The sequence below is a fragment of the Haemaphysalis longicornis genome, unplaced genomic scaffold (genome assembly GCF_048455015.1).
Source record: "Haemaphysalis longicornis isolate Haplotype H1 unplaced genomic scaffold, Haemaphysalis longicornis Haplotype H1 scaffold_6, whole genome shotgun sequence".
In the NCBI taxonomy this organism is placed as follows: domain Eukaryota; kingdom Metazoa; phylum Arthropoda; class Arachnida; order Ixodida; family Ixodidae; genus Haemaphysalis; species Haemaphysalis longicornis.
In genome coordinates, this window is record NW_027526407.1 from 9,673,853 (window position 1) to 9,701,065 (window position 27,213).

At 43.5% G+C, this 27,213-nt stretch overlaps 1 protein-coding gene across 1 annotated transcript in view; it reads left to right on the forward strand.

Annotated features, from left to right (window-relative positions):
• LOC144142226 (uncharacterized) overlaps window positions 1-27,213 on the forward strand; it is a 79,412-nt gene that overhangs the window by 29,337 nt on the left and 22,862 nt on the right. Inside the window, exons 4-5 of the mRNA XM_077673586.1 lie at window positions 11,730-11,790; window positions 25,393-25,475. Coding sequence (XP_077529712.1) covers window positions 11,730-11,790; window positions 25,393-25,475 — 144 coding nt within the window. The remainder of the gene's footprint in view (window positions 1-11,729; window positions 11,791-25,392; window positions 25,476-27,213) is intronic.

The window sequence follows — 27,213 nt, forward strand, 5'->3', positions numbered from 1 at the left end:
CCAAGAATCCACACTCCTTGTCTGAGAGGGTAATAGAAGGTGTGTTTGCGCATTGGCCCCCTAACTTTTTCCTGTACGTGGCCTCTATGATTTCGGGCACGATTAGGTTGCGTGCCCCCCTATAACAACTCTCTGGCCCAGGACCAGCTGGAATTCGCTATACTAGTCGCACGTGCTGAGCGAGATGACCACCGAACGTTTTGGAAACGTTCAAGTGATGCTCCTTCAGTCTGTAATTCAAAAATCGGCAGTTCTGCCGGCGTAATACTTGGCGCACGAAAGTAGCACAGAATAAACAACTTTTTCTGCCCAAGTGACGAATTTGGTATGGTGCTTCGTTCTACACTTTTTGGTTGGTGCTGTACTTTTACAACAAGTTTACTTTTCGGCCCATTTGCTGTTTTCTCGGGGACTTAAAACACCACTTTCACAATTCCGCCCATTCATGGCTCTTTCTTTTTAAGGCCCCGCCACCTGAAGTGCTTATTTGGTATGGACGCCTCGCTCCGTCTCAATGGCACGAAAGAAGGTTCTGCAAAATGTTTCTATCTGAGTGGAAATCCATGCAACACTGCATTGCGAATGTCTCTTCCGGCGTATTCACGTGGAGCCAGGTTTTCGATACACTAAGTTTCAGACATTTAGTCTTCTCACATGCGCATCCAAAGAGTTTCTTTGGGCACTAACACTTCAGAGACTTCTAGCAGCAATGCCGCAAAAGACGTCTCTCATACCAAAGGAAATGTGAATCTACCGAAAAGCATGCAACGGCTTCTTTCACGAAGTCCACAGTTTGCAGTCGGGCCAGAGAAGTCCCAGGCAGAACTTCCTGCTTCTAAGACAAATATCAAGGCTACCTCCCGAAACAGGAGGATATACATGCGTATCATAAGGGCTGAACGTTTTATGAAAAGCAAACCTGTTCCGACAGTTTCCTTTGTGAACGAGATAGCTATTCATTTAAAATAGCATTCCCTTGCCCTCCTGCCGGACGATAAAGAAGGGGATTCCTGCCGTTACCCCGAGACTTGTTTATAAAAAAAAATGCGGAAGAAGCGAATTTCTCCACCTTTAATCGGTATAAGGACGTTGACCTTAAAAAAGTGGAATCCAACGCAAAGAGGTGGTGTACTGACTTACGCCTAGAAAAACTGGGCCAGGCTGTGAAATAGAGGGAAAGTTTGGGACTGCAGCTATTTTTCACTGGCAAAACGAACAAAGATGGTTGCCCTTTTTGTGTTATCGTTTCAGAAAAAGGGTCGTAGTACATACTGTCTCCTCAACTCTGCATGAAAAACAAAGTTTTTCCCACTCTGGATTATTTCATAGTACGTAACTCCGAAGAATAGATAAGCTTTATTGAGAATACTAAGGACCGTTGTATAAGGCATGCTCTTTTGATGTAAAGGAGCTGTATTACTCGCTACCACACAGGAACGTTATTGCTTGCGATGAAGAGTGTATTCATGACTGTGGAAGGGTGGCATTTCAAAACAACCTGGACATGTCTCTGCGGGGTTTCCTTGAGTCGCTCACAATGCACTTGACCTCGTCCTGCGCTTGCGGGGAAGGCAGCGCGTTTTTTGCAAAAAACGGGTTCTGCATTGGGTCCTGTATTGCATTAGTTCTGTGTGACTTGGTTTTGGCCAGTCCTAGCAGGTGACCTAAAGTCACTTACTTGGCTCAAACACGGCAAAGCTGTTCTTTTTTGTAGGCTAATATTTTGTATTTTAACGCTGACGACGCACGTTTAACGTGCATATTGGCTCAGATCAAGAGCACTTTTGATCCACGTAACTCACCACTGATCGTGACCCATGATGACCCGTCAAGAGGCTGTATAAAGTTTCTTGATTTGACACGCCGGCTGAGAGATAACCACGCGAGCTGGCATTACGACCCGCGTTGCAACAAGGTGATCCTAATACCCGTGTCAGGTCAAACGAAACTCCTGAAAAAAGCAGTCGTCAGGACTGGTATTTGCAAAGCGTTAGAGAAAACCTGCCTCTATGCATTCCAGAGCAGTTTCAGGCAAAAACACAGCGCCTTCTGGCCGCAGGGTACAAAACGTGTGTTCTAGCAACCCTTGCTGAGTGGATATTGAAAGAACAAAAGAAGAAAGAAAACAACCATGACAGGCCTGACTCCACCTCCCAAAAGAGGAGGAGGGGATGGAGAAACACTTTATTTGCAAACTGGGTCTAGGGGAGAGGGGTGGCGGAGGATGCGATGTTCTCCGCGACCTGGGCAGCCCGGTTGGTTAGTGCCAACTGCACTTCCGCGTCGGAGCTCTCCAGGGCCTGCTCCCAGTGTAAGGGGGAAGGAAAAGGGGGAAATGGGTCGTGGGGACACTCGCAAAGGGAATGGTAGCGGGTATCCGGCTGGAGACATTGAGGGCAAAGAGGCGAAGGGTAGAGATTGGGGTTGATGCGGTGTAGGAGAGTTCGGCAAGGGGTTGTGTGGGTTTGTAGTAGCCGCCAGTGGCGAACGGCTTCGTGGGTGAGGGAAGGGTGTGTCATACATGCCCAGATTTGCTAAAGGCATGAAGAACGCAGGTAGTGGCTGAATTGTGAAAGTGGTGTTTACGGTCCTCCTGAAACTGACGCAAATGTGCTGAAATTTAAACTTGTGTAGAATTCCTAAAAAGTGTACACGAAGCAGTATGACAAATCTGTCACCTACGCTGAAAGTGTTTATTCTGTGTAGTTTCGTGTGGCAAGCATTACATCAGCCGAACTTGCCGATGTACCGAATTACAGACCGAGGTTGCACCACTACAACATTTTAAAAACGTTCAGTAGTCATCTCGCCATGCATTATCGCGATTGCGATAGAAAATGCCGGCCGCAAGTGGACCAGAGCGTTGTTATAGAGGAGCATGCCAACCAAGTCACGCGAGAAATTATAGAGGACAAGTGAAAAAAAAAGGTACGTGACCAATGCGCCAGCACCTTTTTATTGCCCTCGCCGAGAAGGAGTGTCAATTCTTTGCGCAAATAATACACTACACTGTTAATCAATGGTTGGTTTCCGAACAGCTATTATGGTTTTTATAAAAGATTGTGCGTTGTATTGATTGTACATCATGCTACGCAAGCTCTTCACCGCGTAAAGAAAATGTCAAGTGTCAAGCCATTATCACTTGACGCTCACGTCATCTCAAGTTTTCACGTGCGAATTTATTGTTTCCTTCTTATTCCTTTTTGTTGGTTTTTGACTATGTGTGCCTAAATACCACTGGCGCAAGCAATAAAAGCCTTTGCTAGCGCTGTGTTTCTGCCCTCTTCTTCTTGTCTCGTGCTTGCGCCTTTACTATGAAAGAAATACCAGCCAAATAGCGTAATTTTGTAAAATTTAAAAATTACATTTATTATTATTCAAAGTAGTTTGAGCCACAACAAACAGTGTCCATGGCACAAGCTACACTGTCCTCACCGAAATAAGGTTTTCGACAGCTGCAACATGATTTAAAAACGAAAACAAAAACGCCCTTCAGTGTAAACGATTTATAAAAAAAAATGTGAGTCTACATATGTGCACCATGCTACAACAGGCTCGGTGACAAACTTAAAACAGCTGCTCAGAGAAGCTGGTCTAATAAAATGAAATAAAAGGTTTTTTTCAACCGCAAGAATAACACCTTTTTGTTCAAAATAATGAAACTTCTAAGTAATGAACGTGAATAATACGAACACATTGCGCTGTGCAAACAATTAAACGTATTACCATTTTGACTCCTTGACACGTTCGCTATTGCTGTCAACTTCTTGTATACTGAAGGTTGATATGCAATAGCTTTTTCTAACGAATAAATATACCTCATGGTGCCATATTCCCTGAATTAAAAGATCAAGAACAGGGAGGCTATAAATCTTGATATTTTGGCAAGCTGGCTGCCGCACTACTGCTTCATCCTGTTCCATGTCTTCACTGAGAGTGAGAGGCTCTGTTCTTTCGATGTATGCATTCTTCATTAGTCAGCCCACCACGCATCCCTGAACTCACTTCTACATAACCGTTGCTCACGAGATATACGTCTTACAGTGGTTGTTTTATTTTTTCTATGACACCCGCCGCGGTGGCTCAGTGGATAAGGCGTTGCGCTGCTGAGCACGAGGTCGCGGTTTCTATTCCCGGCCGTGGCGGTCGCTTTTCTGATGGAGGCGAAAAGCAAAAACACCCGTGTGCACGAGATTTCGGCGCCCGTTAAAGATCCCCAGGTGGTCAAAATTAATCCGGAGCCCTCCACTACGGCGCGCCTCATCGCCTGCGTTGCGTCGGCGCGTTAAACCCTACAATCAATCAAATCAATCGGTCACTTTTCCTATGAGCGGACGCAGTTTGGATGACAGCATTATAACCTTGTTTGTTGAGAGCGGGTACGGTTCTCTTACCCTGCAACCGCCACGAAGCCACCAGTGGGGGAGGGGGGTTGCGCGATTCCGAGTATCTTTAGAGAAACGCCTTTGCGTTCAAATCTAGCGGTTCAAATCTACAGAGACTGACAGGAAGCCTTACCAGAAAAAATCATGCAGTTCCAATTATTCGGAATTTTGACATACATATTGAAGTTAAGGTAACAAGCTCTTACAGCCGGTGAATTGCATGAAAAAAAAAATTGGCAGCATTTAAAATTTTTTTGCCACTCCAAAAAGCCTGAAATGTACATAGGCACGGCTTTTTCTCCATAGAAAAAGTCTGGTTACATAATGAAGGGTGTGTTTGACCTAACAGAAATCTGTCTTTTGGTTACGATACTCCTTAAGGCAGCATGTGACACAGGTTGAACGACCAAATCTTCTCTGCTACGGCAATTCGCTGCAGCGTCAGTGGTGCGCACGTGTGTACTCTTTCATCGGTGGGGCTGAGCTTCAGGTCGGGCAGCACTTACACCTAGAGAAAGCTCGCCCCATCAGAGAATGCACGAGGGCGCGGGCTAGCCTGGCGTTATCTCGTGGCGTGTCACCGCGGTGGAGAATACCGCGGCTTACAGACTTCCGCTGCCCCTTTCACCATGGTTTCTTCCTCCGCTTTTCTACTCGGTATATTTTCGGTGTCCTCTGCTTTCTCTTGGTTGTAATAAAGCCGACGACGAAGGACAACGCAAAACCACCAAAGCTGGCACCTGAAAGCCGCGCTACAAATTGTTCAGTGGCTAAAAAAATCTTCCACGTCTTTAAATAAATTATAAAGATCATAATTACAGACGAAAATAAAAGGGAAAGTTGTGCAAAAGATTTTCAACCATAGCGGAAACGACAAGACACGGGATGATTGCAGGAAGAGCACGAAGCGCTGCGCTTGTAAGCGCTTCGTATGTGCTCTTACTATCGTCCTGTATCTTCTCGTTTGGTTGGTGGTACAAGATGCTTCACCAACTCACCAAAGCTTTACGTGGAACAAAAAGAGCGCCAGAAAGTTGTAGTCAACAAGAAGCAGCGTGCGGGTGTTTAGCATGAGTGTTGCGACAATATTTCAAGTGTAATGAGGAGCGCTTAGGAGGGGGGTAAATCATTTCAGTGATGCTTTACAGGGCAATGAAAATCAGCAGGAGCTCTATCACACGAACACCAAAACTAAGTACATTGTACAATGATTCAAAGAGCAGTGTAGCATATTATAAACTGCAGAATAAAAAGGCGGAAAAAAATTGGGTACTCACAACAAAATACAAAACAACAGCTTGACTATACTCATTCGTAAATATTATAGAAAAAACACATGCTATTCAAGATTGTGAAGTGTGCTACTCAAAACGAATGTTCGTACTAAGGCGAAAATTCGTTGCCTAAATAAATAGGGTGAGGAAACTATCAGAAAACCTGTGAGCTGATTTGTACCTTGGCAACATTGGGCTACAGGAAACGCCGTATGAGCGTGGCATAGGTACACTGCGTATGCCTCGGCCTACGGATCGAGAAGATGATCACCAAACGATTTAAGAGAGGAACAGATAGACGTTATCACTTAGGCTCTACTATAGTGTGTTCTATATTCTCTCAACAGTGTCCTTATCTTGCGATTCAACTTGAGACAAACTTCGTGCTCATAAATACGTATAACTATTTTACAACGTTCAGCTTTCGAATTGTAAGGCCCTATATGTACAGATTTACTGCCGCACAGTTTTCTGCACGCACGTGTTCGGCAAAGTGATGGGTTCTCACTTCCGCGACACCTGCAGAGTGAATAGATATTTTGTAACCGGGGCAGCCAGCTGGTAAAGAAAGCAGCACAAAAAAAACGGAGACACAGGATGACAACGAGTAGACTGAAGTACCAACCGATAGAGGTAAAAAGAAACAGAAATTTAAAATTTGTAAAAGATGCTCTGCTGAGTGAGCTGCAGCCAGCTACCGAGGATTGACACTAGCGGGAATAGAATAGAAAAATATTCGATTCGTATACTCCTGCACCTGCGCTAACAAAACGTGATACGCTATCTACAGCGGCGTTAACAAAGGAGACACTCTTTTTTATGAGGAATTTGATATCTTTTAATAAATATGTCTCAAAATATTACTTTGGCAATAAGGCGTACGTGTGTATTGTGAATACTTGTGATTTGGGCGGGCGCTAAACGCCACACCGCTAAGAGAGTTAGCCGACTACTAGCACCTATCCAGAAACAGGCCTCAAAAGGTAGTGCGGCCTAGTGCGGCATGATATGGCACCTGTATTCTGCTGTGAATAAAAAAGTCAACAAGCTTAAGTTGAGTTGCTCTGCAATACTATGCTTTACATTACGGATTCAAAGTTTCAAATAAATATTTTCTAAAATTTATCCCCTAGCTCTCAGAGGAGTCTCTTTGGGCTATTTCTGTTCGCGGGCGTAAGGTGGTAGTATTGTACAGTTTTCGTATTTACTACAAATAAATAAAAGATTCTACATTTTAAGTCTACTTTTCTACGATGTAATAAATCAATCAATCATTGCTCCCGGAATTATATATCGATCCATCACGCAAACAAAACACAATCAGACTAGTCAAAATATACAAATCCCCAACAAAACATTATAAGATGCTGGAAGTGGTTAAAAAAGTAAAAGATTGTTAATAACAAAAAACATCTTTTATTCAGCCCCTCTGCTAATTTCCCAAGTACTTGTCAAAACCTTTATTCGGTTTGTGTATTTTTTTCAATTTTTTAAAAATTCAACATATAAAAGCAGGAGAAAACTACATGCACGCGGTATAACTAGAATATTGCGTTTTATATTTGGTGTCGCCGTTATTATAGCGCCATTATTGTAACCCGTGGATAAACCCTTCGCCAATTCTCGAGTGTTCCACAGGCGGCTGCAGGTACAAAATTTGACGTTGCGAAAAACATGTACAGCCAGTAGATTTTAAAGGAAAACTTAACTGAGGCATTAATTCCTAGTTGGAGCTACAGGTCATCGTATCAATTCCAGTCTCACAATAAGCATAAGGCAACAGCCTCGTCTTCCAAGCATATAAGGGGTGTATACATTGTATATATGTCTCGTAATTCAATATTCTTGCGTACTTACAGAGCCACTCTACTTGTGTAATGGTATCAAAACATTCTCCTTTAATGTTATTTTTATGTTGATGAATAACACAAAGCCCTGTTGTGTCTTTTATTTTTATATACCACAACCCAATCCGGAAGTTTAAATAATATAGAACTTGCAAAAGCACCGTAGCTTAAATTTATTGGTGAGCACTACACCGCAGTTTCCCCGGATACATTCACAAACAAGGTTTTCACCCTGCAATAAAAAGAAACTTTTAAAGCTTTTGATGGTAATGCTTCGGTTTCTTAGCAGGCAAAAACTATTTTCGAAGGCTTGGCTGTGTTGCTGAACTAACGGCCGACCTCTCGAAGAGCCGGAGGGATTCTGGACGCCTACTACAACAGCTGTGTAGTCTCTTTGCGGCTGCGTGATTCAGCGCAGTCATGTGTCTTTTGATATCCAATTTTCTTGTTTCGCATTAAGCAGGTTGCATCCAAACAACGCACATTAGTGTAAAGATTCTGCAGTGCTTAGATAGCTCCTACTGGCGTGCAAGTCACAATTTATGATAGTTCTATATATTTCTGCGGAATACAATAACGTTTAGTGAAGTTTTATTTATGCCAGACCAAATTTTCTTGCGTGCTTTTTCTGGGTCATCATTTCCAACTTTGTTAGTGCGACTTAGGCTTATTTTCAGCGTAAATACCTAATACCATGGTGTTCAGTAAGACCCTAGATATCGCCTAAAGTGTATACATAAAAATATACCTTAACCCAATACCAAAAGTTCAGAGAAGCGCGAAAGCTCAAAGTGCGTCCATCCTTCGCTAAAAGTGCGTCCTATTTGTAGTCAAACCTTCAAAGACACAAATTTGAAACAAAGAGCGGACACATGCAATAATTGTTTCCGTTCTAGAAGCGCTTAAAAACGCACGATCTAAATGTATACCGGTGTGTAATTTATGAGATAAGTACGGACTATTATTAGTTGCTTTAAGGTATGTTGCTGCCTTTTTAGAAATCTTTTTAGATTTTGGTCCTAAACTGATTCGTTTGTCTCTGCCTTAACAAGGACTTTAAAAAAAGACCCTTAGGTATGTAATAGAATAAGGAAGAAAATAAATAACAATTTAATCTCTGAAACTACCCAAAATATGTCCGTCAGGCCAACCGTCATACGCACCGATCCTGTGATGCAAAACAAATATGGCTGGGAAGCAATATAGCTATACATGCTGGCTACGCAATAAACTAGAATCTTTGCTCTGTCATCAATATTAAGTATGGTATAGCCAAAAAACCAAAAAGGGCGTTACTTCAGGTGGTTGCATTTGTGTCGAAAATTTATAATTTCAAAAGGTATTCGTGCTTTTCAATTATCCCAGTTCATTGCATAGTTTTATGTTTCAGGAAAAACTTTGGGAAGTTTCCTCAGCAAATATTGGTTTATTCAGAAGTTATGATTTCCTGCGAAACAAAACAGAACTGAAATTGAAGTTTTCAGAAAAACAAGAAATAAGTCTTCCAGACATGTTTTATATATGATTGGAAGATCGTGGGAGGGAGGCTAAAAGCAACCAGGCTCATACCTGGGCCCTTCCTTAACTGCCAAGACTTCACCGTGAGATCGTTTAGTAGCTCGTCATTTTTTCTGGTTTGTTTTTCGTCCACCGTTGACTGGCGCTTGGCTTTCTTTAAGCGTCTTCGGTCGGCAAGCTACTGTGGTGTAGTAGCCAAGATCGACCCCAGCCTTCTTCAAGATGTCCAGCGTGCCGCTATTTCCATTATTGTTGTGACATATACAATCGTATAGTTCAAACAAAACCGTGCGCAGTAATAAGTAGACATCTTTAGGGAGACGCTGCCCAAACATCCCACTGAAGCATTCATTCGCGTTGCTCAATGTTATCAACCTCTAAAATACCTCACCAAAAACTAATCAAATGTATCTTTCCTATTTAGGCACAAACCTAAATTAGTTTTATTGATTGAAATGTAGATTTATTTTTCACAAAATGTAAGTTTCGGTTTCAAAGAGGTCTACCGGTAGTTGTAGAAGACATCATAACTTTTGAACGAAACCAGAGAGAGACACAATTTCTACAACAGCAAATTGTTGTAGATTTAGATTCTTAAAATAGCGGAAAATAAAAATGACTACATTCGAAAAAAACGTCGTTTTCAAGGGTAGCAACATACCTTAGCATGAATGCGTGCATTGCCTTATCTTAACCGTGCCTTAGGGATTTTGAAGCTACCGTTTTGATCCAATGCAAAGCCGGTTTTACCCATCCGCCGTGTTTCCGGAGATCGTATTGCGGCGTATTCGTTGAACAACGGGTCTATAGGAAAATAGATTAGTTTTTTTACGGAACGCCCTCAAGCCCACTAACAAGCTTTAAATTCAAAAGAACGCCACCAGTAAACTGCACTGTACATTCTGAACTTTAAATAGGCAGTTGGTAACTATGGATCAAGCAAACTTATCACCACCTGGCAACACATAATTGTGACCGTGCACATCAAAAATACATATTTTTCGAAAAAACCTTCATACTTTAGGGTAACTCACTTTCGACGAGAACACGTGTAGTCAATATTCAAAGCAATGCTTACGTACCCCACGTTATATGCATACATTGCAAGCCAGAATAGTTATAAAACTGAGTGTGCACGTTAGTAAGCATGAATAGGTCGAAACAACAAGGAAGGTAAGCTCTCAAGGCGCAATCAGTCGGCACTGTTATCGGCTAGACGTAAATTGGAGAAACAACCGAAAACCTGGGTGGAATAAGGCAGTACATGATGTTTATTTGCAATACGATGCTTACCTGGCCTTTTTAGGAGCAGTAGAAGTTATGCTTGCACTGATGTGTTGGCCACCCCATATATAAACCTCGTAAGCAATTTGTTGAGGAGGTTCAGTCAGGTGATGAGGTCACAGTTTAATTCGGACAGTCTGTGCTTATTTTTCTTGTGTAGGTTGGCTCACCAAATTCAAAACTCCACCTAAAAGTTGCAGAGAGCTGGAGTTCTCACCATTGCTGTCACCGTAGGCTTAACTATCTTCTCGCTGTGTTTGTTAGTAACAGGAGACCACACGCCATAGAGGCCGTGGTTGGTGGCCTCCTTGCGGTAGCGGCCAAAAATCTGGCCACCGCGGTCGCTTTTCGGATGGAGGCGAAAAGCACAAAACGCCCATGTGTTTAGGATTTCGGCGCACGTAAAGATCCCCAGGTTGCCAAAATTTATGCGGAGCTTAACTATGTCGCTCCTCATCACCTGTGAAGTGTCGGCTCGGTAAAAATAAAAAATAAATAAATAAATAAATAAATAAATAAATAAACACATCAAGGCCACAAGAATGCCGTCGCCGCTTGGAGAATGAGCGAAAATTCCTACATATTTCAGGTTATTCATCGTATAATACGAGCTTGCCCAATTCAGGCCATTTGTCATTTGCAGTAGCGTGTTCGATTCTATGCAGAATAAATGTATTACCCAGCTGCCTTACTAATGCTGTGGGGTCTGAAAGGTACATGCTACGTAAATATTGTTCTACGAAGTATTTCAAAAGAAGAACGGTCGTAGATTGCAAACAATGCCAGTTGAACTCAAGTTTGCTTTTATTAGTAAAACAAATATCATTAAATGTGAACGGCTATCGCAAGAAACTAAACGTATTAAAATGTTTTTCACCTGAACGACTTCATTTCTTTTGGTGATATGTATGTTTATTGATCCGGACTTGTTTCTTGACTTGCTTGGTAACAGCGCAAATAAAACAGGACACAAAAGGAAGAAGGAACGCTGTGTCCGTGTCCGCTGTGTCCGAAGAAGGAACGCTGTGTCAGCGCTGTGTTCGTTCCTTCTTCCTTTTGTGTCCTGTTTTATTTGCGCTGTTACCAAGCAAGACAATGTACCAACTCCCCCAGTCGTCTGTTTTGGCGTTGTTTCTTGAATTGTCTGGGGAGGTTTTTTTTTTTACTTTTATTACCCATTTAAAATTGTAAAGCCAAGAATTTCTGAATCTACAAGGGTTTGCAGGGACAGCGCTGGTTGGCATTTTACAATATTTTATATCGAACCCTGTACAAAAATATTACAGTTGGACTATTGGAGCAAGAATACCTGTATCTTGTCAAAATTTTTGGCATAGGTTGCTTAAGGGTACCCAGTCCGAACTCGGGATACGTGCAGCTAACTGAAAGGTGGCTGCCCTGTTTTTGTTCGTGTTTTACAGCTCCGAGGCCAGAGAGGGCGTGTTGGTCAGTGTATGCGAGGTGTTTGCATTCCGGTTTCAGGTAAGAAGGCTAGCTAAGCTAAACACCGACAGCGGTTCTTAGCTGAGCAATTGTATGAACCATATGATGCTGCATCACCTACACCACCGTAATGTGTATGCTAAACTAGTTGAAACATGACAATATAGCTTTGGTTAGTTAGGCTATTTTCAAGGGAATTTAATACCAATATACCACTCTAAAACACACAGTAGTGTAGTGTGTAGGAGGTCAACAACTTTTTTTTTAGTGTTTGCTGATTTGGCAACATTGATTTGTCCTTTCGTTTTCGTTTGTGTCTCAAACAAAATTGGACAATACACGCCGTGGATATTTGAGGTGTTGTTAGATTTGAGAACGTTTGCGCGCATGTTTTCCAGAAAAGTTACATATTTACACCTTAATATACGAATGAGGTTTTAGCATTGAATAGCTTTATTTTGACTCATATAATGAGCCTTTAAGGGTTAAAGCTCCCAAGCTGTGAGTAAAATAACCAGAGAAACCATGGGTCACACAAATTCGAATACAACAACACGGCTGTTATTTTTGCCAGTTTTTCTCACAAACAAATTCCATGCACTGAACGATTAAGAAGCCCAAGAAGTCGTCCTTTTCTCAATGCCCCACCAATTTGCCAGGGCTGTTTTTAGCTCTTTCCGCATGAACCTCATCGCGGAAAATATATATTAGAAATGATCAAGGAAACAAACATGACACCACGAAAAATCTTTGTCTGGCTTTGAAATGGTCAGCGCATTTATTGAGATGTAGAAATGGTTGTCTGTTAGTGTACAGGGGTATCTTGAAAAACTTCGACGCCTGGGTGGATGATCTCGTGGTGAACGGCCGAAGTGAGAAAGCCATGTCGAATTGCTAAGTGCATTTGATAAAAACGATTATCTGTTCTCTGTTAGGTAACACAAGACTGCCAAATCGGAAGCTGGCAGTTAAAATAAAAACAGTATGTGCAGTGGCACTATTATTTACGTATACTTTTTATCGTTATATCAGCAAAGCGGGCAGAAAAATACCGCGTGAACTAAGTTAAGTAGCAACGAGCCTAGCTCTTCTTTCACTGTTTTAGCAAGTAAAATAATTAACGAAAGGCAAAATGTTTAACAGCGCAATGTTGCTGGTCTCCGTTTGTGTACTTACATTTCTTCTGCCGCATTTTACAACATACTTTGACCGATTGTCGGGTCCAACTTAGCATGCTTATGAGATCGAGGCTTCGACGGACGCTGGTCTGGTCGGGAATGACACTGAAGTACATAATATAGAATACGCCGACCACCAGAGAAAATAAAACAATGACGTTTCGGCACCCCGAACGGGAGCCTTGTTCACAGTCCCGTTCGGGGGGCCGAAATGTCATTGTTTTATTTTCTCTGGTGGTCGGCGTATTCTTTATTATGTACTTCATGCTGATGAGGTCAGAACTCCCGCAAAATTGTGCGATGACTGGAAAGGTAATTGGAAAAAATACAGAAGGGGGTATGTGAGAAACACGTGTCGTCAACAAAAAACCCGAGAGAGTGGTGTTCTTGCTGAGGTCTTTATTCGGTAAGAAGAATAAAATTGAAAAAATGTGCAAATGTTTCTTTGGTTGTGTCATGGCTGTAATGGCTGCAGGAGTAATTTTGCCATTGCATTTATGTGTGTACAGAAGGCGGTATGTGAGAAACGCCTGTCGTCAATAAAAATGTACAAAGAGATTTCTGTTCTTGCTGAGGTCTTTATTCGGTAAGAAGAATAAAATTGAAAAATGTGTAAATGTTTTTTTTGTTGTGTTATGTCTGTAATAGCTGCAGGAGTAATTTTTGCCTTTGTATTTCTAGACGACACCACCAGACTCTTTTAAATGCTTTAAATCTACTAGGTATCGATAAAACTACATTCATATTGTGTCGACTAACCATATACAGACATTTTTTGGAGAGCTTGAGCCACCAAAGCAGGTTCAAAAAATCCCACTTCTGTTTTTGTTACAGAAATAAGTCTTTAAGGCCAAAAGACACCCCTTTTGTAGCTGACAAGTGGTATCCAACAGTTGTGCCCTACGGATCAAACTAATTCTCATGCTTTTTGGAACCGTCGCACATCTTTCTCGAGCAATGGGTAGAACGCACACAGAAGAGGGCCTCAGGAGCTCTGCATTTCATGACAATTTCTCCTCATGTTCCTCAAAATCTCAAAATATTCTCAATCTCTGAATCAATACCCATTGTTCATTACCAATAGCATCGCCTTGCGCATAATCTTGAACATAATTATTATACTTGTGTTTGTTAGAAGTTTCCTTTCTTAAATCTTAAGGCTACTTTATTCATCCCCGACCAGACAATGCGGCAGTTAGGTCAAAGGACATTTGAGTAGCTTGGTCGTTTCATGGATGCCGAAGTCCGGCTATTGGGCAACTGCTAACTTGTTTCATGTACACGAGATAGTAGGTCGAATTTTCCACCTTACGTATAGAATGGAGTGGACCAAAATGTCCATAGTGCCTTGACAACAACTTCTTCCCATCAATACGTATTCACAGCCATCGCTTTGCACGATTGGGGTACAGAAAAAAATCAGTAAAATAATTATTTCGAGGAAAGCGGCAAACGACTATGATGGTGTATGTCTATCGCGAGGTCTTCTGTGTTTGAGTTTTCGCTCGCACACTTCATCTCATCAAACGTTGCTCTTCCTTTTAAAATCACTTACGGTACGTTCTAAAGGTATGTCGTTAGGCAAAGCAGCCAAAATTTGCAGATGACTGTGACGCAGGTACAGTACTTCAGCAAACCTCCACTCCATCGGCAGTATGACTTTTCGGAGTTAAGCATTACTTCAGGATTCATTTTTTTACATGACGTTAACAATTTTGTTAAAGTTTTCTTAGGAAAATGTGAACAGCTAACATTTCGCAGGAAGGATGTGTATTCCGACCTTCAGGAGGTCGTGGAGGCTTATGAGTCAACACATCGTAATGAAACACCACAAATAATTAGGTTTTCGAAAATGCTGTGTATCACTCACTATAAATTAGTGTTCTTGAAAAAAATGTATTGTAGAGGCGGCTACCATGACTCAACATTTTTGCGGAGTTTCTTTGACTTGTCTTACACACTTCATAGTGAAGGTGCACATGTTAGAAAGTATCCTTCTGCTGTCAAATCCTGAACACAAAATGAAGTATTGTTGCCTTAAAAACGCTGTAAGTATTGTTTATTAAAACTGCATAAAAGTACATAGGGCAAGTAGCCGATCACACGGCTCTAGCATTGCGGCCAATCGCATTTATATTTTAAAATTACAGGTTAACAGTAAAGTTGTAAGTATAGTATATTGATATCTGGTGTAAACACATAGTATTCTTCAGAGATAAATGGACAGCCCTGGGTTTGTTTTCAAAGATAAATGTGTTGTCCTTTTTTTAATTATTAGCTAAAAGTATTCTAGCCAGAAAGCCACCATAAATATTTTCATTCTTGTACAGACGTGTCGATTGAGTTAAATGCCGTGTCATATTTGCTGGGTGACCTTGTTCACACAGTCAATGAGACAAACAGTTTAAGTTTGAATCGTCCTTAAGGTCAAATTATTCCTGAGTAATGCCTTTGAAGATGCTAGGTTTTGCAGTTCTCGCCAATTTAGGTGGTATGTATTATGTTTTTTTTCTGCGCACGCCGTGAGCGTTTGCTTGTAGCAGCCCGGAATGTCGGCTGCTGAAGGAGGTGAGAAAGCAGAGTTGAAGATGGTCTGCAGTTTCAAGAAAAGACTATTTATTTTCAAGCAATGCGAAAGCCGAGAGCGTGCTTCGATGAGGGAACGAAGGGGAACTCCCGCGTCTGTCAAAAAAGACAGGAAAAAGGCCCCCCAAGCGACCAGATGGCAACGGCGCCAGGACTAATGCCAGGAGTCGGTCGGACAACCAGTTAAGCTTTCCCCCGAAAGGCGACCTTTGAATAAAACGGGGGAATGACCCCCACAAAAGGCGCACTGTCGACGATCCGGCGGCAGACCGGAGATAAAGAAAAAGCCCCGTCTCGCTAGAGCCGTTTGCTCTGGAGTTCCGAACGGCTTCCGCTGCAGAGGCTCCCCCTCCCCCTATATTGCGGAGCATATAAAGAAAGGCAGCTGTTACCGGTTGAATGGCGGAAGGTCAGAGTCCACTGGTTATCACTGAAAACTTACGTGAGAGGCTGCATTAACAGAAACCTCAACAGGAACTGATTTAGCGCGGTCGACGGCGTTGACTTCTCGTTTGCCCCGCACGTCGATTGTGATGGTCTTAATATTACGTACGAAAACTTTGAAAGGACCGTCTTATGGCAGAGTTAGGGGAGGCTTCGTTGCGGGAAACGAGAAAACATTCTGTGGCGGATGATGCGAGGTGCTGTTGGCATGAGTTGCGCAAGCAATGCACGCAGCTTCCTGATGTGGTCGGAGGCTGCTGGGCGGAAAGTGTCTGGTCGGAGAAGAAGTCTTCCGAGAGGCGCCCTGTTGAGCCATACAGCATTTCCGCTGCGCTGAAGCCGATGTTTTCTTTCACCATTGAGAGTAGGCCAAGAAGAACGAGCAGAAGCTTCTCCAGCCAGCACAGCCGATCGAGGTTCGCTGAAGTGCAGCTTTCAGTTCCCTGTACAATCGGTCAACCATTCCGTTGCTGGCGGGGTGTTAGGCGGTTGTATGCTGCAGCCTCGTTCCGAGGAGGGTCGCAAGCGGGGAAAAAAGTTTTGCTCTAGAACTGCTGTCTCCGGTCAGTTGATATGCGGGCGGGCAGCCAAAGTGGGACAACCATGTCTGAATAAAAGCCTACGCGGCGGTCTCAGCTGATATATCCGCAATTAGTATAGCTTCGAGCCATCAGCTCTATCTGTCGATGCATGTGAGCAGGTACCTAAAACCTTGCCAGGGCAGTAGCAGTCCCACCAGGTGGAGGTTTACGTGGTCAAACCTCTACTCAGGAGTCCATAATTCCTGTAGTGCAGCACGAGTGTAGCGAGTCACCTTCACTTCATGATTGTAAAAACGCTACTTGAAAACGAACTCAGTGATGTATGTATGAATGGTTGAAATGTATTGTTGCTATCAATGTGTTGGTGGTGACGCAGATTCTTGTTCGTTTTTCCTAGTATATATGTACGTTCGATTTTCACAATAAAATTCAGTTGATAGTAGCGCTTCGAGTTGTCTTTCTTCCTTAGTCGTTGTTTTCAAGTAGCGCTTTTACCATTATTAATCTACCAACAAGCCCAACTGGCAGTACACGTTCACTTGCTGACACGTTTCACATGCCTGATCCCAACGTCGCACTTCCGCGTTCACTCCGGGACAAACGAAGCCTTCTGTTAGCAGCCGATAGGTGGCGCGGACAGCTTTCTGGCTGATGGAGGAGAAAGTGTTGAATACCACTCGGCGAAAATGAGGTGGGACGAAAATTCTCGGGGTTACCTGGGAGGTTTCGCAGGTTATTGTTCCCTGGACGTAAGGAAGTGCGACCTCTGAAAGCACGAGTGAAGATCCCCCACCTTTAGCCGTCAACCCAGTGTCCTCCCGCTGAGCCGCGGCTATCGCCTCGAAGTCCAGGATTTTCCTGTGGGAAGCGCTGACGCGAGAAAAGGCTTCGGCTGATTTGTTTTCGACCCGGGGAACATGGTGGATGTCTGTATAAAACTCGGGGATGAAAGAGAGCTGACGAATATCCCGTTCAAAATAGGAGGAACTGTTGTTGATGAAACGTGGGTGAGGGACTTGTGGTCTGTCAAGATGTAGAACTCACGACCTTGGAGGAAGTAGCGGAAATGCTTAATGGAACAATAGATTGCGAGCATCTTCCTTCCAAAAGTGCTGTAGCGTACTTCGGCAGGCTTCAGGCGTTTCGAAAAGAAGCCCACAGGCTTCCACTGTGCCCCCTCCTGTTCGGCCGCACTTCCGCGACCGATGTGAAGAAGGCGTCCACCATGAGGCGTGAAGGAGCTTCAGGCAGTGGATGAATGAGAAGGGTAGCCGTGAGCAGCTCGTCCTTAGCTTTCTGCAGAGTGTTTCGGTGCTCGCCAGACCAACAAAATTCTAGTGCGTTTTGGTCGTCTCGGTAGGAGCAGGACGGTGAAAGTCTCGAGTACTCGAGCACAGGACGGAATGAACCACCGGTAGATGTTTAAGTGCCCCAGGGATTCTCTCAGCCTGCGGAAAGATGTTGAAGCACAAAATTTCTTGACGGATTCTACCTTGATTCCAATGGCATAATGTCCTCAGAAGTGATGTGGTGGTCGAGGAAGTTGAGAGCCTCGACACCAAACGCGCACTTTTGAGGTTTCAACAGCAGACCGTGCTCATCAAGACGCTGAAAGAGCTGGCGGAGGTGGTGTTCGTGCTCGCTAGGAGTTCTACTCGCGACCAACATGTCATCCAGGTAGACAAATATGAAAGGAAGACCCGCGTGACCTCCTCCATGAAGCTTTGAAAGGTCTGTGCATCATTTTTAAGCCGTAGGGCATACGAAAAAACTCAATCACGCTGAATATAGTTGTTATGGCTCTTTTTGGTATGTCCTCCTGTTCAAAAGGGATATGGTGGTATGCCACTATGAGGTCGATCGTGCTGTATATTTTTGTGCCTGCCAACCACGCGCTAAAATCGTGAATGTGTGGCAGAGGATACTGGTGCAGCGTTGTCGATGCGTCAAAGGCTCTGTAGTCATTGCACGGGCGCCAGTCCTCCCAGTCGCCTTTAGGCAGCATGTTCAGCTGCAATGAATGGTTGCTAGACGAAGTGCGAATGATTACCAGCTGCCGGAACTCACGGCGTGCAGCTTGAAGCCTATTGATGGACAGCCGTCGTGGCCGGGCGGTGACTGGCGGCCCGGTAGTGACCATGTGGTGAGTAACGTATGTTTGCCCGGCTGTTCCGTTTTGCGTGGCTTGGTGAGGGAAGGTAATTCGCCCAGAATGTGGTGGTAGGCAGATACTGGCCGGAACGGGCATCTGCCAGATGAGGCGTTGTTTGACTCCAAGCCACGTACTTTGAGGGATGTTATCATTGAGGCAACGGTCACGTAAACTCACATCCACGTTGAAGGGGCTGAGAAAGTCTGCTCCGAGTATGGCGAAATTATCGTCCGCTACCACGAAGACGCAGAGAAACAAGGCGAATGAGCCCGGCGTCTAGTTTCAGCGAGCGAGCGGAAGCTGTACGTAGCGATGGCAGTGTTATTTACCGCCTGCAGCGACGATATGTTCTTGCTACGTCGGCGATCTTTGGGGTTCTGGGACAATACGTTTTCGGCTCCCGTGTCGACTACCAGGCGCGAGTTGCTTCCGCGGTCGACTACGAAGAACAGGCTGCTGGGTGGAGGGCCGATGTCTTAAGCCGCTGTTAACGACTGGCCGGAGCGTTTCCCGGAAACGAGCAAGGTTGAGTGCAGCGGCTAGCACCCGTGCCGAAACGACGGTGCCACCAGCAAACTCTGTCCTGTCTATCTCGGGACTGGCTTCTCTAGGAAGATATACATGGTGCCAACTAAGCGTGCTGTTCTCCTCTTCAGTTCGCGCAGGAGCACGAATGAAGTTGGGAGCAGAGACGCCGATCTCACACTGCCGAAGGAGATTTTCCGATGCCGGTTGCCGCGGGTTCTAGCGCGTACTAACACGTTTCTCTTTCAGAAAGATGTGAAGGCCTTCAGACAAAACGATCCGGGCCTGCCAGTCATCGTGGACTTTCGGGGCAGGTTAGCAAATTCATGTGAGCTGCAACAGCCGGGTCTGCGACGACAGCAGAGGGCTGCAAGCTTTGGTGTTAGTCGAGCCTTGTACCTCTAATGCGAACTTTGCCAATTATCTCAGTTTACTGCGATTCGTACTTGGAAGGGTTTTTACTCAAAGGTGCTTTGTAAATAATCCCCCAAAACTCCCTGCCGGTAGGGAAATACTATGTACTTTTGAATAATGGCTTGAACGAGCCTGAGAGTACTTATTTTAAAGGTGTTTACCAGAATAAGGCCCTTAATCCTTAACGCCAACAGCACGCTGTTTGCACAAGGTTTTCTTGTAGTCCCATGCCTATTCTTCAAGTGCACCGGGAATCGTATGCTTTAGCATAGTTGTCTTACACTGAAATACGGAAGGAACTAAAGCGCACCCAATGATGTGGTTTCGTTAAATTATTAGTATCCAGTTGATCACACCATAACCAGGTATATATCTCGCCACTGTATAAGGCAGCGCTGTAAGTGCAGAGTGAGAGTACGGCCACTTTCAAACAGCTGGGTTCTTATATACATTATCACACTTTTTATTAGGAGAATCTTTCTTTTGTCCACAATAAACCACATCCCTGGGAATTTATTTTTGTGAGGTCGATAGGCGTGCCTGAAATAGTCATATAGTGTGTGGATAATTCTTCAGGCAGTGGTGGGCAATACTGAAACTTCAAGACTCACATTAAGCTTTGCGTTGGCCTACTCATAAAAAAATGGTTCAGAGGAAAATACAAAAAACAAATTAGCGTGCGCCTCGCGAGAGATACTTCCAATATTAGTCTCTCTGGGCAGAAGTTATTAAATACTATATATTTTGTCTGAGTTCTTATGAAATTAAGCACTAAAGAGAAACGTGTGTCTTCTCAAAACATTTCTAGCCTACACTTAACCGCACCATGTCAATCTGTAGAAAAATAGGTCAGAACCGAAATATTTAGGATCCAGGTTAGCAAACAGATAACACGCATCGCCTATAGCTGACGGCTTACAGTTTATATCTCGTAGAGGAGCACTGACAGGTGTGGACATCAGCTTTAAACAAAGAATTCTGTCCCCAGAGAGGAAAGCGCTGGCGACCATAACGTGTTTAACAAGACGTCACCGGCATCAGTTGAACAGAAAGATCTCGGATACCTTACCAATTCGGCATTCGAGATCAAGGTCTAATCGAGATCTAATCGAAAATCGGGGGTCGGTCCCCACTATAGGCGCGTGTTTTTATTTCTTTCTTCCGTATATCTGAAAAAATGTTAACTTCATTAACCATAGTAAACAAAAAAGAGCCTAACCACACCCTTATGCCTCCTTTGCGTTGTAGACTGTCGATCTATCTTTCTGTATTTCCTCAACGAGCCCCTCATTTTCCTTACTATATATATATATATATATATATATATATATATATATATATATATATATATACCACTACGTGACATTCTTCAAATACAGTGCATTTCATTCGATCGATCCATAAAGGCGACTGGAAAGGGAGGCTTTTTATTCTGCGCAATGCCCGCGGTGGTACAGCCCGACACCGATATGAAGGTGCGTGTACATAGAAGAAAACATACCCATCCAGACCCAATCAAGGGACACGAAGACAATAATATTGATTCCCAAGCTAAGCATTTAGCGCCCTAGTGGAAACAACCTAATTTATGCGCGACTCGAAAAGTTTGTGACGGCCTGGAGATTCTTTTAGGGACCTGGAGATTCTTTTAGGGAAAGCAGCCATCAGGAAACCGGGTCTTCAGCGCTCTTGCTTGGAGGAAGGGCGACACCTACACTGTGGCTAATTGGGCCACTGCGAAGTTTTTTCTACTGAAGCAATGTAGAAATGAACAACATTTAATGAGACACTCAGTTGCAATACATAAGCACTGAGCTCGTCACAACTATACGAAAACGGAACATCTTTCCTCAGATGGCCAGTAAAGTGCTGGACGATTTTCTGGGGGGGTTTGATATAAACCAGAGACGTTAACAGCACACGAACCAGAATTTCCTTTAAAAAAATCTCGTACGATGGAAGGGGAAATTTATTCACGGCTTGTTTTTTGGGTAAATGATAGTCAATCGAATGAGCTTGCGCAAACTTGCCCGACCGTTAGAAGGCTGCATTGTCCAAAAGGGTTCATGCATAAACTGTGGTAATGTGCGGCTCGAAGGAAAATAAATAGACACTTCACATTCGTTGCCGGTCGCTCATAGTTTGGGAACATACGGTAAAAAATGAACCCGCCCTACAGCTAGCAAAGCGTGGTGAACAAAACTAAAAAAGGCAAAGGATGCTATTCAATGTTCCTCCCATCTTGGCGGGAGCACTTCCTAGAGCAAAGGGCAGTTTTGTGATCAGGTTATTGGGTAGATGTGAGGTGGCTATAAAAATGTTTTTCCTAAGCACATTTTATTACTTCAACCCGGCAAAAATCAGCCAGGTGACTAATGGAAGTCAATAATTTACAACAAGGATGCACTTGAGAATGTCGTGATTTTTTGCAAGGTTGTACCTCTCTTTTTTAGGTATACAGTTTACCCCCGCTAGTAGAATATCCGCGAGGATGGGAAGATTTTTTCAATGAATAGAGCATTCCATTAAGCAAGAAGACAACAACATCCTATTGATCATTCCACAACACGTCTCTATAATGATCAGAATCTAGGCTTTCATCCCAAAGTTGGGCGTACGACGTGGGTTGCCATGCTAGTTGTGACTTATCAATAAAATGAAACGGTGAAGCGTTCACCACAACGCCTACATAATTAACGCTGTGTGCAGCAACATGAGGTTATTTAGAGCACCCAAATGAAAAAGATGTATACGCTGAAGCTAGCCGCAACTGGTCTGCCACTTTATCTACCACGGCTGCATCATTTGCCATGGCGCCGACATCAGTACGAAAACACAATAGTGTCTTTGCGATTGAAAACTCTTAATTTTGTCGAGTAAGGACGATAACATTGATGCTGCTTCCACAGCAAAACTTGAAGTTGTGCCTCATATTGGGCTCCAGCTTCGACGTATTAAACAATTTCTTCCCGTGGAATGGATCTAAAATAACCAGTACCAGCAAAACACTTGCAATGGCACAAGGATTTTAATTAAGCGACAATAAATTATGGGGACTACTGTATTGTTCAAAGGACTCAAGAATGACTTTGTCTGGTCCCCGACAGGGGCTTCTAAACCAAAGCCATTAGTAAGAATAGTAGTTTTGTCCAGAATAACACAGTTTTCAACTAGTTGTGGCGGTCAGAATGGGCTAAGTCATCTTCCCTGTGTAATCTGGTTTAATTTACCTCGCGACATTTTGAACTCAATGCCTTTGTTAGGCCTTACCGCACTTGGCTTTCCTATGTGCTTCTTTGCTCCTGGAATGCAGAAACTTTCAAACGACCGCCCTATCACAATGAAGTGGTGAAGTCGGCTTTTACAAATATCGTAGCACATTTTTTTTAATTTTCTTGATTTAAAGTGATGACCTTATGGGCCAAAACGCAATTGTGTGTAATAAAAGATGCTCTATAAGCAACATAGTTGGTTCATATCATTCGTTACGTGTGCAAAAACAACCCCTAATCCTTACACCTTTTCAAGAACGTGAAGTGAATTGCCAGGTTTGGTGCTTTTGTTTTCTACTTTAACTTTGTGCGAAGCCTTCCGGCCACGGGCGTTACCACGGCACAAGCCCCTGAGCGGAGCCCTAAGAAGAGGGTTCTGCGTGCTGTCAATTTTCAGGACCAAACTGGTTGTCCCTGCCGTAGCGTTACCTTCCTAGCGGCGTGTTCTCCGCGTGTGGTCGCATCTTACCCTCTTTGGGCAGGCGCTTTGTCGCCTGTGTTGAAGACCTTCTCTTCTCTGCTTTCGACAGCACTGTCTCTTTTCCTTGAATCCCGGCTAGCCCTTCGATCTCTAACTTTTTATTCTATTTATGTATCATAGGAAACGCTTCACGTTACCTACCGGACCAATCTAGTGGACGCCCGTGTTGACACGCTACCGCCACCGTTTACGGCGAGGCAAATGCCCTCCAACGAGCTTGTGCGCGCTTCCGCCTGTAACTCCCCACGTGCATGCTAGCTTCGGCTGGAATGAGGGCGAGCCCAGGTGGTCTTTTTAAGGGTTAGACAGCAGGTTAAGCCTTGCTCCGTCGTCAGCACGCGGAGTCTGGCAACATCGCGAATATCGCCCAAACAACCCGCTTGGTTCGGAAAACGCCGGAAGCCGAATTACAACATGGCAAAAAGACGTGCTTTGAATGAATGGTACACTAATTACTGATAGATACATGTTTTTCCAAGTGAAACCAAGACTTAAATAAATTAGCCAAATTTTTTGCATTGCATGTTGAGTGTCAGGTGAAGTACGCTGCACGCGTTTTTTTGTTAGTCTGAGGTTCTGTTGTTCATTCAATAATATCACTTCCGTCGATCGTTCCTCTTGGCCCTAGCTTTGCTCAAAACAATACAAATTAGTTCATGAAAAACATTTGTGTAAGTCTAACTAACTTTGCCATCAACTTAGTGCACTTTGTAATCCTCAATAGGCTGAAAAAGCATTCCTCTCCAACACGTCGTCATTGCGCTCCTAGACGTCATGCCCTCCTCGGAAGCAGATAACATTGGTTTTCTTATCAAGTGCCCCGGTTCATTAGACACGCACAATACTAACAATACTAACGACATCATTGGCAGGTTTTGAAATTGGTGCTTTCTACTTCATGGTTAACCTCTACTTCTAAAAAGTGGGAGTGACCATGTGCCTTTTAAGCACATGCATGCCTTTTATCTATGGAAAGCTGCCGGATGTCTACTTAGAGAGCCACAAAGCATATTCTATAACAAATATGGGCAAACATGAACTACAACATTCGGATGTCTGAAATAACATGGCTTTATAAATAAATTGGACAATTTATATATCAATAAATGTAGGCTCACTAAGAGGGTTCAACTTAAATTGAGAACGACTCAGCGGGCAATGGAGCGGAAAATGATAGGTGTAACATTAAGGGACAAGAAGAGAGCAGAGTGGGTCAGGGAGCAAACTGGTGTTAAAGACATATTAGTAGAAATTAAGAAGAAGAAATGGACGTGGGCAGGGCATGTAATGCGAAGGCGAGATAACCGCTGGTCATTAAGGGTAACAGAGTGGATCCCTAGAGAAGGCAAGCGTTGCAGGGGGCGGCACAAAGTTAGATGGGCAGATGAGATCAAGAAGTTTGCGGGGATAAATTGGTCACAGTTGGCACAGGACCGAGATAATGGGAGAATCATGGGAGAGGCCTTTGCCCTGCAGTGGGCGTAGATAGGCTGGTGATGATGATGATGATGAAATGTATTGTATGTAAATATATATTCCACAAGTATTCGGTATGTAAAAGTACCTTCTTGGGCGCGTTACCACAAATGAAAGACTAAATGCCTGTTCTGTAGGAAACCGGTAAAGCAGGGGCAATTAATATATTCCGAGTATCACAGGCTCTCACATATACTTTAAAGTTTATCACTTGTCGAGGGAAGTTTTGTGTAAGTGCAGTGTTCAGTTGCTGAGGGGTGCTTTTTTCTTCTATATTTTAATGCACCGGGTATTCTTTAGAAACACTTCATACCCTACAAATGAAAGGGGTTATACATTCAGGAGATAAGAGCACATTACCTGAGTTGTGCGGGACCACGCTTCTTAGCCCGGCGTCGACCTAAGTATTTAAAATTATGAAATCCCGGTGTGAAATCACTTGAAGTATACCAAACTCTTCCGCTTTTTTATGTAACCAACAATATTTCGAGGTAGCCGAAATATGTATCTTCTTCGGCTGCAAATTTCGGTCTATAAATGCAATTTTGGTACCGTTGCTTTTCTGTTTCAGGAAGCGATCTTCCTCGCCCACCTTCACATCCTCGGCCAGGGCCACCAGAGGCACTTCCTTCTTGCAATGAAATTCCCACCATGGTATGTGGTTTGTAATCCTTATAGGGGGTACTTTTGCGCAGTTAACTTATCGGTCAAAAGTGCGTTAGTAAAGTTGTTTGTGGCGTTGCTATGCGTTAAATTTCTATTATTCATTGCTAGCAACCGTAATTCTATTCTTTGAAGTGTTATTCTCCATACTATAGTTTGACAATCCTATATATACCTGCAGATATTTCTGCTCATTGACTGCTATGCGACTTTCTTTTAGGAAATTGACGCCCTAATATTTATTCCAACGCTCGGCTACCACTCGCATTCTAGGCGCACTATAAAAGCACGAAATAAAAGACAAAACTATAAAATTTGGGTTCCAGATGCAGAATGCACTGCATCAAGAATTGCAGTATAGCACCACGTTTATAGCACAAATACGCACACACACATAACATATGTATATTTAATACATATATATATATACACATCAAAAATTGGGGGCCAACACTTGGAGAGCACTGAAGAAGGAGTTTAATAAAATCCCTGTTCAGTGTTCTCCAAGTGTTGCACGTACGTTTTGACCTATTACTAGGATCCGGGTTGTTCCGGATATTTCTTTCTAGAACTTATTTCTAGAACTTGTTCCGGGTATTTCTTATTCGGGATGGTGGAATTGAGTTCTCGAAAGTTTGAGTGAAACTCGGCTTGGTTCGTGCAAATTCTCCGAAAACGATGCGCGTGTCTGTCGGTTTTGTATACAGTTTAGTTTGAAGCCAACCTTGGGAAGTAGTAACGGTGACGTCCAGAAAGTTTGCACTGTGTTCCGAATAGGAATGAGCCAGCGGATTAGTAGGATTGGCTAGGTTAAATGCCTCAATAAAGGTTAGGAGCTCCGCGTGACCGTGCTGCCAGATCAGGAATATGTCATATTTACCTTTTATTGCACAGTGGCTTGAAGTTTTGAGTGTCAAGAAAGTTTGATTCCAGGTGAGCCATAAAGATATTGGCGTAGTTTCGTCGGATTCAGGGTTCCCATTGACGTTCCGCTGACTTGCACGTAACGAACTCCATCCAACTCAAAATTGTTAAGTTCAAAAATAATCCTAGGGAAAGTTTGGAGAGGAGACGAATCGATAGGTTTTTCGCACGAGGACTGTTCATACGCAAGCGATACAGCGGTGATGCCATCTTCATGGGGGTATGAGATGTCTCAGAGAAAGTCAGTGTATCCTTAATGAAGGAGGGAAAGCTGGGCGGAATATCGGAAATGAGATTATCGACATAGCGAGAGAGGTTTTCCGTAACAGTGCCAATGCCAGAAACAATGGGGCGCCCTGGGTTGTTCACCTTGTCAATTTTAGGGAGAAGATGGAATTTACCGGCTACTGGGCTTATAAGGGTATCATTGGACGAGCCGTGGTTTCATTTATTGTTTTATTTTTAGCAAGCTCAACTAGTTTATCTTTGATGATTTGCTTATTACTTGAGTAGGATCATTGGGTGGGGCTTTGTAGAACGTCGATACCGATAGTTGCTTATTGGCCTCGTTAACATCGTCGGTTTAGTCAAGGATTACGATGGCGCCTCCCTTATCGGCCGGTTTATTAATTATGTCGGGAGAGCCGGCGGGTTCCCCTAGGTCTTTCTTTTCGTTGGTAGTCAAGTTATGGCGGATGGAAATTTGGGTTTGGTATGCTTTTCCACCTCAATTTTTAAACTACGTTAACGAATTTCTCGGCACTCACGTAAACAGTAACACCCGAGCAGTACTGACCGGCGACTT